This window comes from Phaseolus vulgaris, chromosome 3 (genome assembly GCF_051622355.1).
Source record: "Phaseolus vulgaris cultivar YP4 chromosome 3, ASM5162235v1, whole genome shotgun sequence".
Classification (NCBI taxonomy): Eukaryota; Viridiplantae; Streptophyta; class Magnoliopsida; order Fabales; family Fabaceae; genus Phaseolus; species Phaseolus vulgaris.
In genome coordinates this window covers 52,685,667-52,705,093 of record NC_143500.1, presented here as the reverse complement: position 1 = coordinate 52,705,093, position 19,427 = coordinate 52,685,667, and the positions used below count along the sequence as shown (strand labels likewise).

The following is a 19,427-nucleotide window of genomic DNA, read 5'->3' as shown; positions in this document are numbered from 1 at the left end:
AAAAAAATAATAAGGTGGATAGTTGCTTTAGAATACCTAAGACGCTAATTTCAAGAATAATAATGAATACAAAGGAGATGTGTATCAATAAATTAGAGAGTTGCTTAAAAATTAAAAACAAAAATAAATAAGTAAATGTATGAGTGAGATTGATAAAAAAAATTTAAGGAACCAACCTATAAATAATTGATGAAGATGCTCTTACTTAATTAGATGTGTAAATATAATTAATTTAATCTCAATTATTTATAGCAAGTGATTGTGATTGTCATGTGTTAAGAGTGGCATAACATTATTTAAATGTCTAATAAGGATTAATCACATGTAAAATAAAATACGAGAATATCAATATAATTTTGTATCACTTGCTAATAAGTATATATTTTAAAATCAAATTCAAAATTATAATTTAAGAGAAATTTTCTGACAAATGTTCCTGTGTTTCTTAGATGCTTCGTACTCGATGAAATACTTGTATTAATTACTGTGTAAAAATCAAGTTTATGATTACTCAAATTTTTAGAATACGTGTGCTGATAAGTTGGTTAATTTATGATTTATTTATAGAGAATCATATATTAGGTTTCATTTAGTTTGTTCTTAGAATTTTTTATTAATAGGTATAATTTATTTATGTATCGTTTTTGTTAACATATGTGTTTTAGTCTAATCTCCGATATTTTTATATTTTCTTTATTTTTCTTTTTTTAATAATATTTTTTTCACAATGACAAAAAAATTTTGTTACTTAGATGTTAGTCTAGTTGAAATGTCAAGTATGAAAACTTTATATATAAAAAAAACATTATTATGACAATATTTGATTATAAATTGACATTTTAATGTCCCGGTCTAAATCTTTAATTTAATCTGAACATAAAACAAAAAAAAAACATTTAAAAATGATTTCATTATAAAATAAAAAGGTATTTTTTATCTTCTTATAATTTTTTTTTAAAAAATTAAAATAAATTATTTGCTACACAAGTACTTAGTTAATAATTAATCAAAATACAACAATTTTGTCATATTATATATATATATATTTATATTTATGTTGTGAATTCTTCAAAATGATTATCTTAAATATATACGTATATTGTATTATAATAAAAGAGTTCGTGTAAGAATCTTTTACAAGCATATAAAATAAATTATTTTTTGAAAGATATTTTAATTTAGTATGGTTGTAAAAATGATAATGAATCTGATTTCCTAGATTATGACTTGAAGTAATTTTGAATGTATTTTATATGAATTATGAATAAGTTAGTGATAGTGGAAGAAGTTGAAGTTAGAATATAAATAAAAATATTTACATAGTAAAAGAGCAATAATAATATAGGTAGGGCATGGCAGCATGAGAGAAGAATTGAATGACCGAATCAATCATCGTCGTCATCAATCACATCACGACGCATGATTTTGGTTCTTCTCTGCTCTGCTCCAAAACTCAATCCCAATCACCAACAAAACAATCCCTCGCTTCGATCTTGCAACACCGCCAGAGGGATCCATGATACTCCTGCAGTCTCATTCAAGATTCTTGCTCCAGACCTTGTTGAATCGGGCACAGAAGTACGTTCTTTCTTCTTCTTCTCTATAGCCACAAATCATTCTAGACTCTCATACATTCATGGCTTTCTTATTCGCAAGCACTTCGTGTTCACGGAGTCTCAGTGATAAGGGATTGCGGGTTTTGTTTTTCTTGGATGTGTAAGCATTCATCAGTGTTCAAGCTTTGTGAAAGAAGGGCCGTTGTTTAAAGTTGAAGTTGAATTTCATCATAGGAAGGTTGAGTGGGTCGAGGCGTGTTAGATATATGACTGGCATATTCTTGAATTGTGACCCTTCACCCAATGGTTTATGCTTTCTCCAGAGTTGAAATTGAATTTCATCGTAGGAAGGTTGAGTGGGTCAAGGCGTGTTGGATATATGACTGACATATTCATGAATTGTGACCCTTCGCCCAATGGTTTATGCTTTCTCGAAGTTGGAATTCGATTTCTTTGAATCGATGATGCCTATATTGCAGCCTTTTCTTCTGGAAATTTGGTGTATTTAGGTTATGGTTTTTAGTTTCATAACAAGTGTGCCTGAGGTCCTCTATCTTATCAGTTTTATGTATTAAATACTATTTGTGTTATCTATAATGATGGTTTTGCCTGTTAAGCGTAAGATTGAAGGTAACTCAATCAATTTTGTTGAAATGTTGGAGTATGGAATGTGTTTTGTGTTCATGGAATTTTAGTCTAATTTCTGATTAGTTTGCTGTTTTTTTGAACTCTGGAAAGATTCTGCTGGGTTGTGTTCCTCTTTGATTTGACTTGAAAATATGTGGTAGCAACTTCACACTTTAGTTAACCAAATAAATTAACAAGGGTGATTTCTGGGTGATGGATGGGAATGTTAGTGGCTTTGGATTGTGTGAGGATGATGTAGTAAACGAGAAGCTGACCAAGTGAGCTATTTTTCTAATGTTTTTGAAGAGATTCTATCAGTGAGAGAGATTAATTAAAGAACAAATTGTTGAACAAATACGGGCTCTCAGATAATTTGATAGAACCTGAACTCTTCCTACAACAACGATATACAACTTCTACACAATATCAGGTTCAAGGCATCAATATTGGGATGGAGATTTTGAGGGAACACCATAATGAATTAGGCGGACTCAAAGAATGTAATTGCAGCAAATATCAAGTATGATCTGAGTTTTGGAGGGAAGCAATGATACCCATTTTTGAGAATGATAGAGAGTGGCCAATACATGACCTAGTTTAGAAGTTTGAGGGTGAACACCCTCAACAAAACAGGTTTAAATGTGCAGTTGAATATGTAAGAAGTAAGGGAAATTTGAGTGGATGAGACCCTACTAAGTGTTTTTTTTTTTCTTTTTGAATAAATATAGTACTCATGATTAATTAGATGACGCATCACAGCAATGTCAACCACCAAAAATTTCTTTGGAAATTTCATTTGGCACAAAAGTGCTTTGCAGTTTTTAAGTTGTATCTATTTTTCTTTTGATGAAGGTTACACTGGGAGAGTATAGCATGTCTGCCACCATAAGGGTTTTATACCCGTCAGATTATCTAATTAAAGATCAGTGGCTGTGATATTTTCATTTATTTTTTCTTTTCTCTTTTTCTCCCTATCATTCCCATTATATCTCTTTCTTCTTTCTCTTGCTTCCCCTCTTCTTCATTTCTTCTAAAATCCCATCTGATGCTATTCCACAATAAGCTTCATTAGCAGTATAAGCTTCCATTACTCTACCATTATTATGCACATTTGTCTCGATAAAAAGGTCCTGACAGAAACCAACTTGCACAGTTAAAGTGCAAGCTTTGTGGATGTGAGCTTGTTGTATCTCCAACTCCAACAACTCAAAACCATCAATGTGTGCATTGAGACTGACACCTCCTGGAAGGTTTTCCATCGTGGGGTGAAACCTGTGAAATAGAGAAAACACAAGGGAACAGTGGGTTTTGCATGTTGTGGGGAGTGTTGGAATGCCACTCATTGTCCACGTCCACTATGAGGCTGTGACGGTGGTGGAAAGTGACATTGTAAAGGTTGTGGGTGCCATCGACATGCTGTTTTGGTTGAGAAGAAGAGGGAAAGGAGGTGTGGGAAAGGGTAAAAGAGGGGAAGAAAGGGAAGATGTAAAAGGGGTAATGGGAAATAGCAGAGAGAAAGGAGTATAGGAAAATAAAAGAAGAAAATCACAACCATTGATTTCTAAATGAGATAAGCTGATGGTGAGTATAAAATGCTTTTGCTTGGTTGGAGGCATGCTACACTCTCCCACCCTAGCCGTTGTTTTTCCTTTTAGCAATCTCATATTGTTAATGGATAGAAATACATAAAGACTATTGAGACTACCTTGCTAAGACAAGAAAGTGGAGAATGGAGATCGGAATCCTTTATTATTATTGCTTTGTAAAATATGAAATAAATTGTGTTGGAATTTCAGCACAAAAGGTAGGAAAGATGGAAAATTTAGATTTTTTTTTTGAATTTGGGAATGATATGCTAAAAAGGGGTCTAGTAAAAAGTGGAATCAATTTTACTCTCCGAACAATAAAATAATGTCACTTTTCTCAAAGTTAATTCCACTCAATGAAAATTTGATTATTTTCCACTGCAAAAATTGACTAAGTCAAACACACTTGATTACTGTGGTCTGGGCACTTTCTTGGTGCCAATGTGATTCCCCCTTCTAGCATATAGGCTTGGAGTCAAGGAGACCCAAGAGGGAATCTGGTCAGAAAATTCTATGTAATGAAGTGTGGCTACTTTTCAATGTGAACAAACTTGATGCTAATTGGCAAAGCTTTTTAACCCATTCTATTGTTCCATTTGTGTGAAGTGGGTAATTGTTGACTTTGATTTCATCTAATTATACAATTTGTGGTAATATATACTTTCGGCTAAAGAGACCACAATTGAACTGCACTTCTTGCTGCTAAGTCTATTGTTTCCCTTCCTCATGCTAATTAGCCATTAACAAATTATTGTGAAATCTGATCTCAACTTTAATGATCTACACAATTTTAATGTTGGTCACTTTTTTCAGTCTTGAAAAAGGAGTTGAACTGGATCACCACTGGGTTGAATTTGATGATGTTCGATATCATATTCAGGTAACATTTTTTATGGAGACAGTTGTCAGGAAAATATATCGATGATTACCTTTTTTATTTAATATGCATGGTTAAATTTAGCCCTTGACAGTTTTAATTAAATTTAAGTATTTTCGACAGTTTTAGGTTGCTCATTAACCAAGCAATAATGATTGTAGGTGTCAATGAAGAATCCTCATGTTTTGCTGCTATCCGTTTCACTGCCTACTCCTTCTTCAGAAACTATTTTTGTCCGTGGGCTTCCTTTTGGAGCCATTGAAGCAATAAAAGCTTCATATGGTAATCTTGTGCAAATTCTTGATCCTCCAAGGGATGGCTTTAACCTCACATTAAAAATAAATCTGTCAAAGCTTCCGGCAAATCAAGGTACGAAGAGTTTCTGTATAAAATGTCATCTCAACTTTCCACCCCCCTTTCCAGGAGGAATTTTTCCTCATATGCTGAATTTATAAGATACTGTTTTTCCATGCATTAGAACAGTTGACAAGTGTCAAATTTTCATTACTATAGTGTGTTCTTTTGACTCTTTCTTATCTTCAGAAATTTATCCGTCTTAAATATATATATATATATATATATATATATATTTTAATCAGGGTATAATTGAACCACTTAGTTGTTTTAATTTAAAAATTGGATGTGGGCACTTGTCTGAATGAATAGGGTTGTTTAGTTCATATATGGGATATTGGCATGTATAACGTATGCTTTGGGTTATCTATATTCTGAACATTTTATGTTTCCTACTCTGGTTCATCTTGTTAATCGGTAAGAAAGAGAGACATTGAGCTGAAACTGTGTGTTTCTGAGACAACACAAATGCTTTATTTATATTGAGGAAAATGAATCAATGCAATAAATAGAGGAGATTTGATATCTTCTAATAATAAAGATATGATATAGGAATATATAAAAATATTCTTAATAATATATAATATAAATTTTTTATTATATAGGGTTTTGTTCCTTGTTTCTATAATTAGAAGACTTCCCCTCAAGCCAAAGCATGAGTTGTATGTGCCCAACTTGTTGCAAATATAATCAATCTTTGGTCCTCTTGGAGACTTGGTGAATATGTCCTCCAATTGTTCGCTAGAGTTGACATATCTAGTGGTGATGTCTCTAGACTCTAGCTTTTCTCTTTTGAAATGACAATCCACCTCAATATGTTTGGTCTTCTCATGAAAGACAAGGTTAGAGGCAATGTGGGGAACTTTCTTCAAATTTAAGCTTTTTTTTAGGAGTTGTTTTAGCTATATGAGCTCACAAGTGACTAATGTCTTTGCCTTGTACTCTGCTTTTGCACTTGATCTTGCCACAACCTTTTGTTTCTTTCCACAATATTAAATTACCTCACTTGAGAATAATACAAAGGAATTTGAAATTTAGAGTGTGTCTTCCCCTCTCTTAGGATCTCGTTTTTGTAACTACTTTAGGTAGACTAGATACAATGTATGAGAGGGAGTGAAGACAATATGAAATGAAATAAATTCTATTTAACTATTTAAGACTATTTAATCTAACACTCTCCCTCAAGCTGGAGCATACAAATTGTATGTGCCAATTGACTTAAGGAAATTTGGTTAAAAAGACGATTAGGGACAAAAACATATGCTTTAGGTTCAAAGACGGTGAAAGGAAGATTTGACCAACTCCTTGAGAAGTAACTTTGGATCCATTGTCTAAAGTAATAACATGAGGAATTTTAGGATGAAGAATGGAAGAAAATAAGGAAGCATTACCAGAAATGTGATCGGAAACATCTAAGTCAATTATCCATGGACTTTAACATTCTAAGGTTTGAGAGATGCAATTTGTTGACAAACTAGTGAAAGTTGTGCTTGGCTGCTGGACTTCAAACTGAGATATTGTTGATATTCTTCATTAGAAAAAGGTGGTTCAACCTTATTAGATTGAAAGGTGTTTGTTCTCTTGCTAGGAAAATCATGTAAGGAGAAACATCTATTTTGAGTGTGGTTAATTCTCTTAAAAAAGGAACATTGAGGACGCTTGTATCCACTTTGAATAAAGGAAGGCATATTGAAGGAAGAATTCACCAATCAAAATATCAACAACAATTTACACTCTACAACCAATGCCAACTGTAAAAGTCGACAAATAGTAGTGTAGGAAGAGTATGAGAGAAAGAGAAGGAGAGAGGAGCCTTTCAACCAAAGCTGAAACTAAAGAAACAAGGATAAGGAAGTCCGACGAGCCTTCTGGAGAAGACACAATTGTTCTGGTGACGAGAAGGTGGCACATGACCTTCATGCGTCGAGTTGTAGTAGATGGAGGTGACACACATGGCAGTGTGTGGCAAAGAACCAGTGGATGTGACCAGGAGGGTTGTAAGTCGCATGACGAGATGCACCAGATTAGGTGGTCGTTGAAGAAAAAATGGCCGACGACAGACAACAACAAAATGCAGTATATTCATTGTATCTCAATGAGGCTGTTCATCATAACAAAACAATACTAGGGGTAGATGCCGCAAAACTAGCACAGCGGGATTGACTTACTTTGATACTGACTTAAGACTGAAAATGTGATGAAAAGGGCTTAAGAGATTGATTATCTCTAAGTTGATCTTTGTTATTTATCGAAGAAAATTACATTTGGAACACTAAAAGATACAAGAAATTGATGCTAATAACTAATCAACTTATATAGCAGTTTTCCAGTACAACTACTTACTACCTTTATTTAATATTTATTCTAAAGTGCTTTAGAGTGATTTATACTTTACAACTAATTACCAACACTATGAATCAAACGTACTCGTTGGTCACTAGGATGAAACTAAATTTGATACCATCTTAGAAAGTGAACTTCAAACCTAATTTAACCTCACAAAAGTAATTTGCAAGGTGATGCTTGGATCCACTTATACACTATAATTTGACCATATCTTTTGTTGATGTGAGATCTCCAACAATGCTTATGATGAGTAGTGGATCCATAGGGAAAACCCAAATTAATGTTCCCTTCTCATTAGGCTCTTGATACCTTATTGAGAGTAGTGTTATCGAAAAATTTCCATGGAAGATTTTAGTGTCGAACTTTCTGTGGGGTTTTGAATGGTGGTTCATAGAGGTTGTGTTGGGCATCTCAAATTGGTGGTTCGAAATGACCATGGTGGAAATTGTGAATTACACCCAACCCACAACCTCCTTTGGTTCGTGTACTCCACGATACCATTGGTTCCTTTTGTTCCAGTGCAACAACACTGGCATCCTATTTCATCGCCTTTGCTGTCCCACCGTGGCCATCCCATTACAACATTGTTGATGTCCTACTATTGTTACCACCGCTGGTTATCTGTTTTTTTTTCTATTTCCTATTCGTTCAATGCCACTCGCTCTCCGTAACTTCTTTTTTTCTTCTTTTCCACTCAAGAATATTCTTTGAATATCATAGACATTTGATCATTTTCCCCCCCCAACCCCAATGGCAACTAAACAAGGCAGTTCAAGAACATCCACAACATATAATTAGAAATTTAAAACATTTATCTTGTATTTTGTTATTATTTCAAGTCTAGAACTTAAATTTGGTGGTATTTTGATTTTATTTTATTGTTGTTTAAATTTCTAGACATGATATTATTATTAATTATATGGTTGTCTTTCATTATTTTAGCATTACAATTATGTTTCTGTAGTTTTTTTTAATTATATATGTGTATATATTGTACTTTTTTTGTTCGCATGCTTTCTTCATAACTTGTTATGGCTTCTGATATTTTTCCATAGAGGATTTTTGGGGTCGCCGATATTTTCCATTATCTGATAGGGATAATGTTGGTTTAAAGAGAGAAACAATAGTGTATGATGAATTCGGTGTGTATTGTACACTCATGAGTATTCTTATTTATAATGAAAATATATAGTAATAAGGAATAGAATCAATAATTACTAATGAGAAATATTTGCTAAGATATTTCCTTAATGATGTAATTAAATCATATCATATTTCGTTATTTAATGTAATAAAATCAGATTTTTAACAGTTTGGACTGTGGTACTTAGTAGAAATTATAATAATGCTAATGTTGTAGTTTTGAAGGCTTCTCCCCAAATGTTTGGTGATTGTTCAGAATTGGTTACTCATCCCTTTATGAAACTGGTTAGGTTATGCAAATTTTCCTGTTATATTAACCAAGAGAATTCTGGTTTAATGAAAAAGAGAAAAGGAATTTTGATTGAATTATTTGGTTGTTGATGTTCTTTTACAATGGTGATGTTAAACTTGTGCAGAGCAAAAACATGCTTTTTTGGTAAAAGTTGCATCAATAAGAGAGGTCGTCCTTGGTGCACCACTGAGAGTAATTTTAGAACATCTTGCTGCAAGGACTGTTGCACCGGACCTGGATCCATTGGTTGCCCTTGTTCATCGGCCTAATGAGTGTTTCTTTCTTTTTCCTCAGGTGTGATTATAGTAGCAACTTTCTATTACTAAAGCCTTCGTTGGTGCTTGGAATATTTTGTTTATACTTTTCTTCCCACATTAAGAAGTAGTTACATAACCATGCTAAGGAAAATAATGAGGCTGTTACTGAAAGCAGTGCTATAGCAGTGAATAGTAGTCGACTTCAAAAGTGCAATCATGGGAGAACTGCTGTTCTGGAATTTTTATTGTTAATATAATTTATAGTATATACATATAAATTCTCAAAAAATGATAAACAGTACTCAATTTCATAATTAACAATAAAATGTCATCGGTGTCTGAAACAAATATACAACTTAACATCAATAAAACGAAAATATGGGTTCCTAGATAGGAATCTTCAATCAACATCTTCTAAATCTTAAAATAAAGTTGAATTTGAGTGATGATTTTTCTCTAATTGTGAGAATTTCCTTTGGTTTGGGAGCAAAGAACTAAATATGATCTTATCATGGAACTTGTGGTGTTCAAAATCTCATGACTTATAATCAGAGTCTCACCTATGTCGAGTGTGATCAATATCCTTCACTACAAAATTTAATAGATATATTTAATAAACTTAAACTTTCAAGGAAATTCACATTTGACTTGAAATATTAGGGAAACAAGTGTTTTCATTCCTTGAATATTGAAATATTTGATAAAAAGCAGGTTTAAATATTGAAATGTTTACACGAATTGCGATCCTAATAAAACAAAGAAAAATCAGATCATATCCTGAAAAGGATAAAATCTTATTGGGAAAACCCAAGCCTCACATTGACTAGAGACAAGGCTAGAATAATGTATATAAGTGCGGGACAACTCTCACATCGCAAACCAGTTTTGTGGAATTTAGTTAAATTTAAACCTAAATTTTAAGAGGGTATCAAAACTTCTCTTGATCCATTGAAAAAGGATCATCTACCATATTATTCATGTTTCAAGCATAATAGCATATGTAAGTGGGGGAAAACCCTCACTTTTAACTAGTTTGTAAGGTTGAGATAGGTTCAAACCCAAATTCAAATAAATGTGCACGACCTTAATTGGGGGGATTGATTGTAAAAAAGGAAAAACATTTACTATAGCTACAAATGATTATAAATGCAATATGTTAATACTTTATTTTTTCTCCAATATTTATGATGAAACTTAGGGACAGTTATGTATAGAATTAACTGTTTTAGAAACAGTTTTGTATTAGAAACTCTAGGATTATGTGTAGAAACCGTTGGATGGCAGTTATGTATTATAAGTATATATCTGATAGATTTTTGTCTTTGTAATTAGGAAGTGTAAAGCTATTTGTAGTTTATGAACAAATAATACTCTTTTAGGATTGTCTTTGGGTTGGCAGGTGTATGCAGTATTATATGATGAGAGACTGTCTTAGGGACAGCAAGTGTGTTGCTATATTGTGAGTAATTTTAGTGTTAAATATTATATTTATAAATTCTATAAGTTGGTGTCTATCAATTTGGTTCTACATGCCAGTTCAAGGAGGGAATTTTTGTGTCCAGTAGAGGACACTCTATAGGGAATTTTTGTCTTTAGGAGAACAAGTGTACTGCTGTATTGTATGTGTTGTCTTTGAGAAAATAGATGTGTTTCTCTATTGTGAGTGAATTTAGCATTCAATATTATGTTTTATTACTTTTATTAATTGATAGTGTTCTACTCAAGTTGGTCCAACCTTCCGGTTGAAGGAGGGAACTTGTAACCTTTGTGTGAGGTGGAAGAGTCAAGGAAGAGACATTCATGAGATCTAAAGTCTAATTTATTGGGATTATGTGATCTGATGATAAGGCCCTTGAAGACTCTAAGAGGGTGGTGGTTGAAAAGTTTGATCCAATCTGCTGTAACAGGTTGTAGTAATGTGTCCACGTCTGAGACAAATCTGACAAATTGACACTGCATGTTGGAAAACTGACCACCACGATCATGTCCTCAGCAGCCACCGTGGCTGTGATTAGAGTTTTGCTTTCCATTAAAGATTATGTCAAGATCATGGGATGAATGATTGATCTTTGCAATAGGATCTGTATTTTGTTAGTAGGGTGTGGTTGAGGTAGGGACTAGAGTAAAGTTGACGAGCTGATTTGGATAACACTTTCTTGCAGAATCTTTGAAGACGCATGTCATGGGCAAGTGACAACCGTCGACTTTTTCATTTTGGAGAGGTTTAAATCACAGAAATAACTGCCCTGTAATCTTGTGGAAGTCTTTAAAGAATCAGATCAATGTGTTCTTTCTAGGAGGTGGACTCACCAACAGAAGCTAGAGCATTGATTAAGGCTTTAACACAAAGAAAAAAAATTCTTCCATTGACTTGTCATCAAGAATTGCTGAGTACAACTCAGTTCGCAGCTGGCAAGAACGTGTGCGAGTCTGTCTGAAAAAGTCATGAGTTTTGTCCCAAACTTGGTACACATGACACTACCAAGAACACGAGAAAGAATTGGAAAAGAGACTATTGGAGCTAGGGCATAAGCATCTGGTCCTATTGTGCTCAGACCGCATAATCAGGATTAAGAATGACTGCATCCCGAGAACTTCAGTGGAATTGAAGGACAAACAAGAAAATGTTGAAGTTGATGAGCTTTGATAACAGGTTCAACCTACTGGTGCAAATAGATAAATGCGATTCATCAAGCTGTGTGGAGATTTGCTGCCAAATTGTGATTGGCACAGAGGAAGGAGGAGGAGGATGAGAAATTGGAGAGTTGGCCATGACAATCTTCAAGCTCTGGATACAATGTACAGAGAGATAAAAAAAACTAGAAGATAATATTCTATATTATTGAAACTGAATTTTTCTTAATCTCAACACAAGAGAGAGATCTATATATAGATCTGATGTGAAAGGACAGTTATAACAAACTACAAGTTTACAACAAACTGAAAAAGTACACTAACTACTACCTTAAAGTTAGTTTTAACAAACTAACTTTCTTTCGAGGGTTTATGTTGGGCAAAATAAAAGACACACCATGTAAGTCAGTGTTAGGCAGTTATATTTTATGTTGTTGGTGTGATCATTAGTGTTGTATCTGTCAGTTATGTTTGTTTTAATTTTGTATTAGACAAGTCATGTTTTATGGTGTTACAGTTATATTGTTGTATATGTGATGTGATGGGGCTGTAGGCTGTCAATGTGTCAATTTGTTTTTTATAGTGCTTTTTTTGACGTGGGAAAACTGTGTAGTTGATCTATTGTTTTCCAAATCTAATGTAGAAACCAAATTATTCTAGTAATATTTAACTACTTTTGTCTGTTCAATCCTTGAGTCCAACAGAAAGTCTTCTGGGATAGATGATTTATTAATATCATGATAGAACTGAATATTTCTTTTCAGAAGATATTACTTGATCTTCACAGCAGCTCAGCTGAACTGGTTCCTTGACATTCTATACAAAAAAGTGGCACTTTTTCTATCCATAAGCATGACGTTACTGCAAAATTTAGCATCTCCTTAAGGTCCTGCTTTCATTATGCTTCCTTCCCGATGCCTTTATGAATGACTTCACCAAAATTTGTCAAAATTTTCTTGAGATAATTAACTTTTAGAAAAAATTACAATATGGAGGCAAAGAGAACCTCTTTAGTGTTTGTTAGAAAAGTTTATTATTGTCAAATGTACAGCTTTTATAAAACCTGTTCTGTGATGTCAGACTTATAGTTCCTAAGTGTAGACTTTTACTTTCGTATCTTTTGTTCTCTGATTCAGATCTGAATATATACAAATATATATATGCTGAGAGCTTCATACTCTGTCAAACATTTCAGTAAAAGGAAGGTCTTTTAATATTGTAAACTTTAACTGTTCTAAACCAATACTAATAGTAAAGCAAATAAATAAATGGAGTAAAGTGATTGAACTCAACCAGATATAGGGAGAACCAACAATTTTTGTTGCAATGAATAGCCTGTGATCAGTATCAACAAGGTACAAAACAGAGATAAAAAAGTAATACCACAAAGTATGATTCTTTTCCAATCTCCCGGGAATTTGAGAGAACTGGACTCTCCCTCCCAATTTTCTAATCTAATACTGCCTTACATTCCTATCTTCATACCCAGTCCTCTTTCCCTTTCTAAGTATCTACTAGCTTTTCCAAATAACTAACTAATAGAGATTGACCCCTCTTTAAATGGGATCTACTAACACAAAATGTCCAATCTTATATAAGTAGTGATAGAAAAGTATGATTCTCTTCCTATCTCCCATGTATTAGAGAGAGCTGGACTTTCCCGCCTAATTTTCACTCCAAAATTTGATGCTGCTTTCCGTTCTTGGCTTCCTATCTTTCATGCCCAGCTCTCTTTCCCTTTCTAGTATCTATCTTGCTATTCCAAGTTACAAACTAGTAGAGATTGACCCTATTTAAATGGGGTCTCCTAACAAAATGATGCCCAATCCTCAACATGTGTTTTAGGAGACCCCTTAAGTACACACACTTTACATGAAATATAATAAATGCCTAATCTTATTCCATTTTGGAGATGCTCTGGCATAGAAACCTTACAATTCAGCATAATAGCGGGAATATTAGGAGATAGTTGGTTGCAAACCTTGAGAAGTTGGGTGTGTCATACACCGGGATTTGTGTGATATAAACCCGTTCTTGCTAACTCTATTATAGTTGTTTTCTATATTCACAATAGTTAAAATGATAAAAAAATGTTCATGAATCTAATGGTTAAATATGTTGAAATTAGAAAAATAGCTTCTAAAAGAAACAATCGAAGTTAAGAGGAACTGTCAAGGAAAATATTGTTGGGATCAAACTTCACCTAACATGCACCTATGCTATTGTAATTATTTAAACTCACTAATGATTAATCACTGAACAATTCCTCAGTTTCTTTGATAATTATTGAATCCTCCCTATATGGACTCAAACAATCACCCCAAGCATGGTTTGAACATTTTATGACTATCATCTAGCAGTTTGGAATGATTTGAAGTGATACTCGTCATTCTTTGTTTTATCATAATTCTCCCCAAGGATGTATCTATCTCGTTGTGTGTGCGGTTCAAATTGTTATCAACAATAGTGAGAAGGGTATTGTACAACTAAAATAGTGTATGGGTCAAAAGTTCCAAACAAAAGATCTTGGTTCCTTGAGGTATTTCCTTGGTATAGAAATGGCACAATCCAAGAGTAGTTTGGTCATATCTCAAAGAAAGTATGCTCTTGACATTCTAGAAGAAACATGATGATGAATACTAAGCCTTTGTGGACACAGTAATGAATCCAAGTGTCAAACTTGTTCCTAACCAAGGATAACTATATTTTGATCCTTGGCGATACAGAAGGTTAGTTAGTAGTCTAAAATTACCTCACTGACTCGTTTTGACATCGCCTTTGCAGTGATTGTAGTAAATAAATTTTTAAACTCTACTTATCAAGACTATTGGTATGCAGCCATACAAATCCTAAATTATATTAAGGAGGCTCCTGGAGAAAATCACTAACATAGATAAATGGGGAAAATCATATGTGTGTGTGTGATTAGATATGGTCGCAACAAAGAGAAGATTAATTATTCATGTTGAATAACCAATCAAGAGTACAAATCATAGAAGGGAGAAGAAAAGAGTCCCCACTGGTTACTTCCCAACCTCTAAGGATTCTTGTTCTGCCTCATTGTATCTCTCAGTGCTTGGCTTCCATGCCCATGAATGCTATTTATATGTTGCAGTCCCAATATAGGGAAGTTGACAAGTTTTATAATTTCTCTCGGTGGATTGTAAATCCCAAAGTGAATCTTCAAAAATCCATTTGCCTAAAATTTTCTTTGTCCAGTTTTTTGCTCCAAAGGAAACAATCTTTGTTAGAAAAGATGGCTTTAAACTAGATGGGGGTGAATAGTTTAAAGGGGTTTTCGCAAACTTTTCAAAAACTAGAATGAATTTATCTTAGAAACCAATTGATTCAGCAATTCAGTTAGCCAAAACAGCAAGCAAAAGCTGTAGTACCAGAAAAACAATCGGTTGTTTTGTAGAAACAATCTGTTGTTTATACCAGCAAACAACAAATAAACTGAATTTAAAGAGTTAGAGATAGAGAAATTGTACACAGTTGTTTATACTGGTTCACTCCAAACCAGAGCAACATCCAGTCTTCTCAGAAACCCTGAGGATATCCACTAAGCAACTACACCTTGATCACTTACACAACAACCAAGAGAATGACCTTGAACACCTCAAGAAACACACTCTCCTTGGCTAACACTAAGATTGCTGATCTTGAACACCTCAAGAACACACAGCCAATCTCAGTAAGCACAGAAACAAATTGTTCAACAGAGTACAAAGATTACACTTGTTACAGATGAATATCTGAAATCAATACAAGTAGAATCCTATTCCAACACTTTGATCAATCACAAACTCTTAGCAATCTCAGCTCTTTGAAAAACTCTTTAGAAAAACTTTGTCAAAAGATACTTAATTCTCAAATCTGTTTTTCTTAATATATTCAAAGATGTAGTTTGTTATCAAATCTTAACAAACTCTTAAATTGCATTAAAAGATTGGTCAAAACATTTAATGACTGGACCGTATACAGTTAAAGCATTTAAAGCTCAGTCAAACACAAAACAGTTTTTCTGTTATGATTCCAAAACAAACAATCGGTTGTTTCCTCAAATCAATCGGTTGTTCTGGTACTTAACAGTTTCAACCATTCAAAAACAGTTTACAATTTTTATCAAAACACCTAAGTATAAACAATCGGTTGTTTCGACAAAACAATCGGTTGTTTCAACTTAGTTTGAAAAACATTTTACATTCATAAAGATTGAGATGCTAATTGCTTGAGATTTAATCAAAGGGTGGATTACAACATATAAACTACCCCAGAACAAAACTTAAACCAACACAGCAACATCAAGCAAAGCAGAGGCTTCAACATCCTTCAAAGGATTTGGATTCTTCAAAACATTGAACACCACTTGGTTCAACAATCTTCTCCTCTCCATTTTTCTGATTGAATTTGGATTCACTTAACGTCTTTGCTACTTCAAGTTTCAGGATCTATCTGCTATGAATTCAATTAGTGAATTAAGATTTGCTCAACAATTGCACATATTCTTGAATTAACACCTACTTGGCTTGGCTTGGCTTCTCTCTGAATTAACAATTAAAAGGGATCAGAATAGTTATAACTACATTCCCGAATTAAAGTCAATCAATTACAAATGCTTGCTAATAAATGGGGTAAAAAAAGTTTAAAAGTTAGAAGTTTCATTGAATTGCCATCAAATTATGACCATCAAAGGGGTAAAATAGGCAATCAACAATAGTGTTTTTTTTTCGTATTGTTCAAATATGCTACACTAGTTGTTGTTAGTTTAAGTTGAGAATAAAGTGAAGGATAAAGAAAATAATTCTTTGAAAATGGAAAAATCTAGTGTATGAAACTTTTTTTTTTCAGGCTGACAAGGTGACTGTGGTGTATCCTATGAGATTCAACGATTCAATAGACATTGTTCTTGCAACTTCATTCCTGCAGGTATGGTTTGTTTGTTATCACATATCTAAGGTCATTAGGATTAAAGAGAGCAGGAAGAGAGATAAAAACATCATTTTTGTTGCATTTTGCAAACCATTATTGTGTTGTGCTTTACTACTGTTTTGGGTGATTTGATGGTTTCAATTTTCAAGCTTTATTGTAATTTAGGAATTTGTCGAAGCCAGGCGCACAGCAGGACTTCATAATACCCCTCATTGTTCGTGGTCTCTTACTCCTCCACTCGAAATAAAAGGAGTTCCCTCTGATGCATTAGCTGCAAATGCAGGATTTGTCACATTTGGTTGGTGTCAGGATCACAATGTATATGTGTGTTTATTCTATTGCTAGCATCAATGTAATGTAATATGTTTGACTCTGCAGTTATTTCCCCCCGTCATGTTGAGGGTCAGAAATTGGATCGTACAGTATGGAATCTGTCAACTTTTCATGCCTACGTTAGCTATCATGTTAAGGTGTGGGTTTCTTTGAACCAAATATTTCAGTTGCATAAATATGTATTCACTATTGTGATGACAATGTACATGCTGATCTTGATTTGGTATCATGAAGATATTACCATCTTTTGCATGAACTATTATTGTTTTTTAGCTTGGGATTTAAACTATCATCTTTGTCTGAGTACTCTTAAGGATTAATGGTTTGAAACGATAAGCAAATGTTTCATTCTATGAAATATTTAGATATGAAGGATTTTATTTGATCTTAAACAAAACCAAACAGTTTTTTTGCATATAATTTAACTTATTTAAAGTATAATTTTTATTTCAAAACAGAGAGGGACAATGGTGAAAAGTGTTGGAGAGAGTATATGGTTTTTGATATAGATTTGATCACTTTCACTGTAAATGAGGTATTACAAATTGTGGAAGAGTTAGAGAAGCTTAAGCTTACTATTATGCATATTTGTGACAGTGCTCCGAAGGATTTATGCATACACGTATGCGGCGTCGTGTGGAGTCCTTGATTCAGGTACTCTTACATTTTATTTACTTATTCAAGTTAACTTTGTGGTTACTAAAAATCTTTTAGTGCTTCAATTTTGTTTGACATTGCAGTAAAAATATGTTTGATTACAAAATGTAATAGTGGATACTGGATATTACATAATGGTTAGGCATATGCTTCATGGAAAAGCTTTTTATGATCAGGGAATGTTCCCTGTTTTTTCATATTTTGTCCTAACATCAGCTATTGGTTGTTGCAAAAGTATGCACATAACTTGGAAGGTTTAGTTGGCATCCTCCTAGGGCCCAACTAGAATACCACACGTTATATTTTATCCATTGAGGAATTTGTACAGTTGAAGTGAACTTCTGCTACATTGTCATAAATGTGTTGGTGGTCATTTTTCCTTAAATGATGTGTTGAGTTTCAGTGCATAACTTGGGATAAAACCTGCATTTGTTTTGTAGGCTCTTGATCGTGCCAAACCAGATGTTGAGAATTCAAAGAAAACTTCATTCAACAGATCCTTCAAACGGCTGGTTAGTTATGTGCATTTTTGGGCTGGTTTTTAACTAAATTTTCTTTTATAATTAAACTTTTTTTACTGGCTTATAGGCTCTTAAGGATTCAAGGACCAACTCATTTTCATAAAGGAGAAGCTTGGTGAGGAAGACGTTTGGCTTCTGCCCTCTATTGGACCATACAATCACCAACCAAGGAATCGCTAATGCATGTTTGCAGAATGTTCCAGATGCTTGTAACACGAAGATTGATTCTCCTTCTGAACCCTTCACACTCAGTATTCAAGGGCTTGCTGGCCTATTTCTGCAAATTGCTCCAGGAGCTTGTAATTTATTCATGGAAAAGAATAGGATACAAATACAAGAGAAACGACCAAACAAATTAGTTATTGAAATGTATAATTGTTTATCATCTGAATGCGGTGTACTATATATCTGTATTTGGGGACACATATCAAAACATCTTTCTTTTTGAGGCATTCATCAAATTTTCCTTTCATTGTAAAGTATCTATGATTTGTTGATGCAAGTTTAAACTAGTGAATGAGGTGGCATGGATAAATTATTCTGACTTACGATGGGTTTTGAATAAGATCATGCATGTTTGTGTGGATTGAAATTCAAATCAATCGTTTTTACCCGTGTACCACCCCTTAAGTCAATCAATCACTAAGAAATCTGTCATCAGTGTTCTCAGAAGATAAAGGTCAAAGTAGTAGCAGAATTAACAATATGTTTACAAGCTAACTGAGACCATGAAATCAGCACCTGAAGCTTATTCCGTGTTAGTGAGTTATTTTTCTGTTGTGTTTTGTATTTTTCTTTCAATTGGTTCAGTTACCTCAAATAGAAAAGTATGTATGCCTGTAACCCCACTAGTCAAACACAGTTTCATTACAGATCACATGCCTTATAGTTGAATAGGGCCATAAAATCAAACAATGAAAGATTTTGTGTGGTGAATGAGGTATATAAGGATTAGAGTGAAGGAAAAAAAAAAAATATTATAGAATCTGTTTTTTTTCCTCTCTCTAACCCTGAGGAAAATATGTTTTACATTTTTCTATGTATTCTACTTAACTAATAAGCTCTTAGTCTATCTTTAGTAATTCCTTTTTTTTCATGTGCTTGTTATAGAAAGATTGGATTCAAACTTTTTTGGTTAATTTCCTAAAGTATATCTTCGGTGCCTTTTTAAAATTCTTGAACCACCTTTCATTCATTTTGAAATGGACTTTCACAATATATATTTTCACATTCTGAAATTTTAGAATGAATGGAAAATGACCAAAAAAAAAATTTTGGGATGGAGGAAAAAACATCTTACTTCCTCATTCAG

The 19,427-nt window shown here is 33.5% G+C and overlaps 1 protein-coding gene across 2 annotated transcripts; it reads left to right on the top strand.

Moving 5' to 3' along the window:
* The first annotated feature begins 1,324 nt into the window (after positions 1-1,324).
* Positions 1,325-18,650, top strand: DIS2 (Arp2/3 complex, 34 kD subunit p34-Arc). Of its 2 annotated transcripts, XM_068609745.2 has the most exons (10): positions 1,325-1,578; positions 4,583-4,649; positions 4,808-5,015; positions 8,906-9,075; positions 16,524-16,601; positions 16,770-16,902; positions 16,983-17,074; positions 17,535-17,591; positions 18,035-18,106; positions 18,183-18,650. In XM_068609745.2, exons 1-10 carry the CDS (start codon positions 1,517-1,519, stop codon positions 18,216-18,218), a joined length of 975 nt encoding a protein of 324 aa, XP_068465846.1. In that variant the 5' UTR covers positions 1,325-1,516; the 3' UTR covers positions 18,219-18,650. The 2 variants fall into 2 exon arrangements, with proteins under 2 accessions (XP_068465846.1, XP_090155960.1); XM_090299834.1 differs by lacking the exons at positions 16,524-16,601; positions 16,770-16,902; positions 16,983-17,074; ... (1 more) ...; positions 18,035-18,106; positions 18,183-18,650 and adding an exon at positions 11,201-12,358 and having other exon boundaries at positions 1,333-1,578.
* The last annotated feature ends 777 nt before the right edge of the window (positions 18,651-19,427 follow it).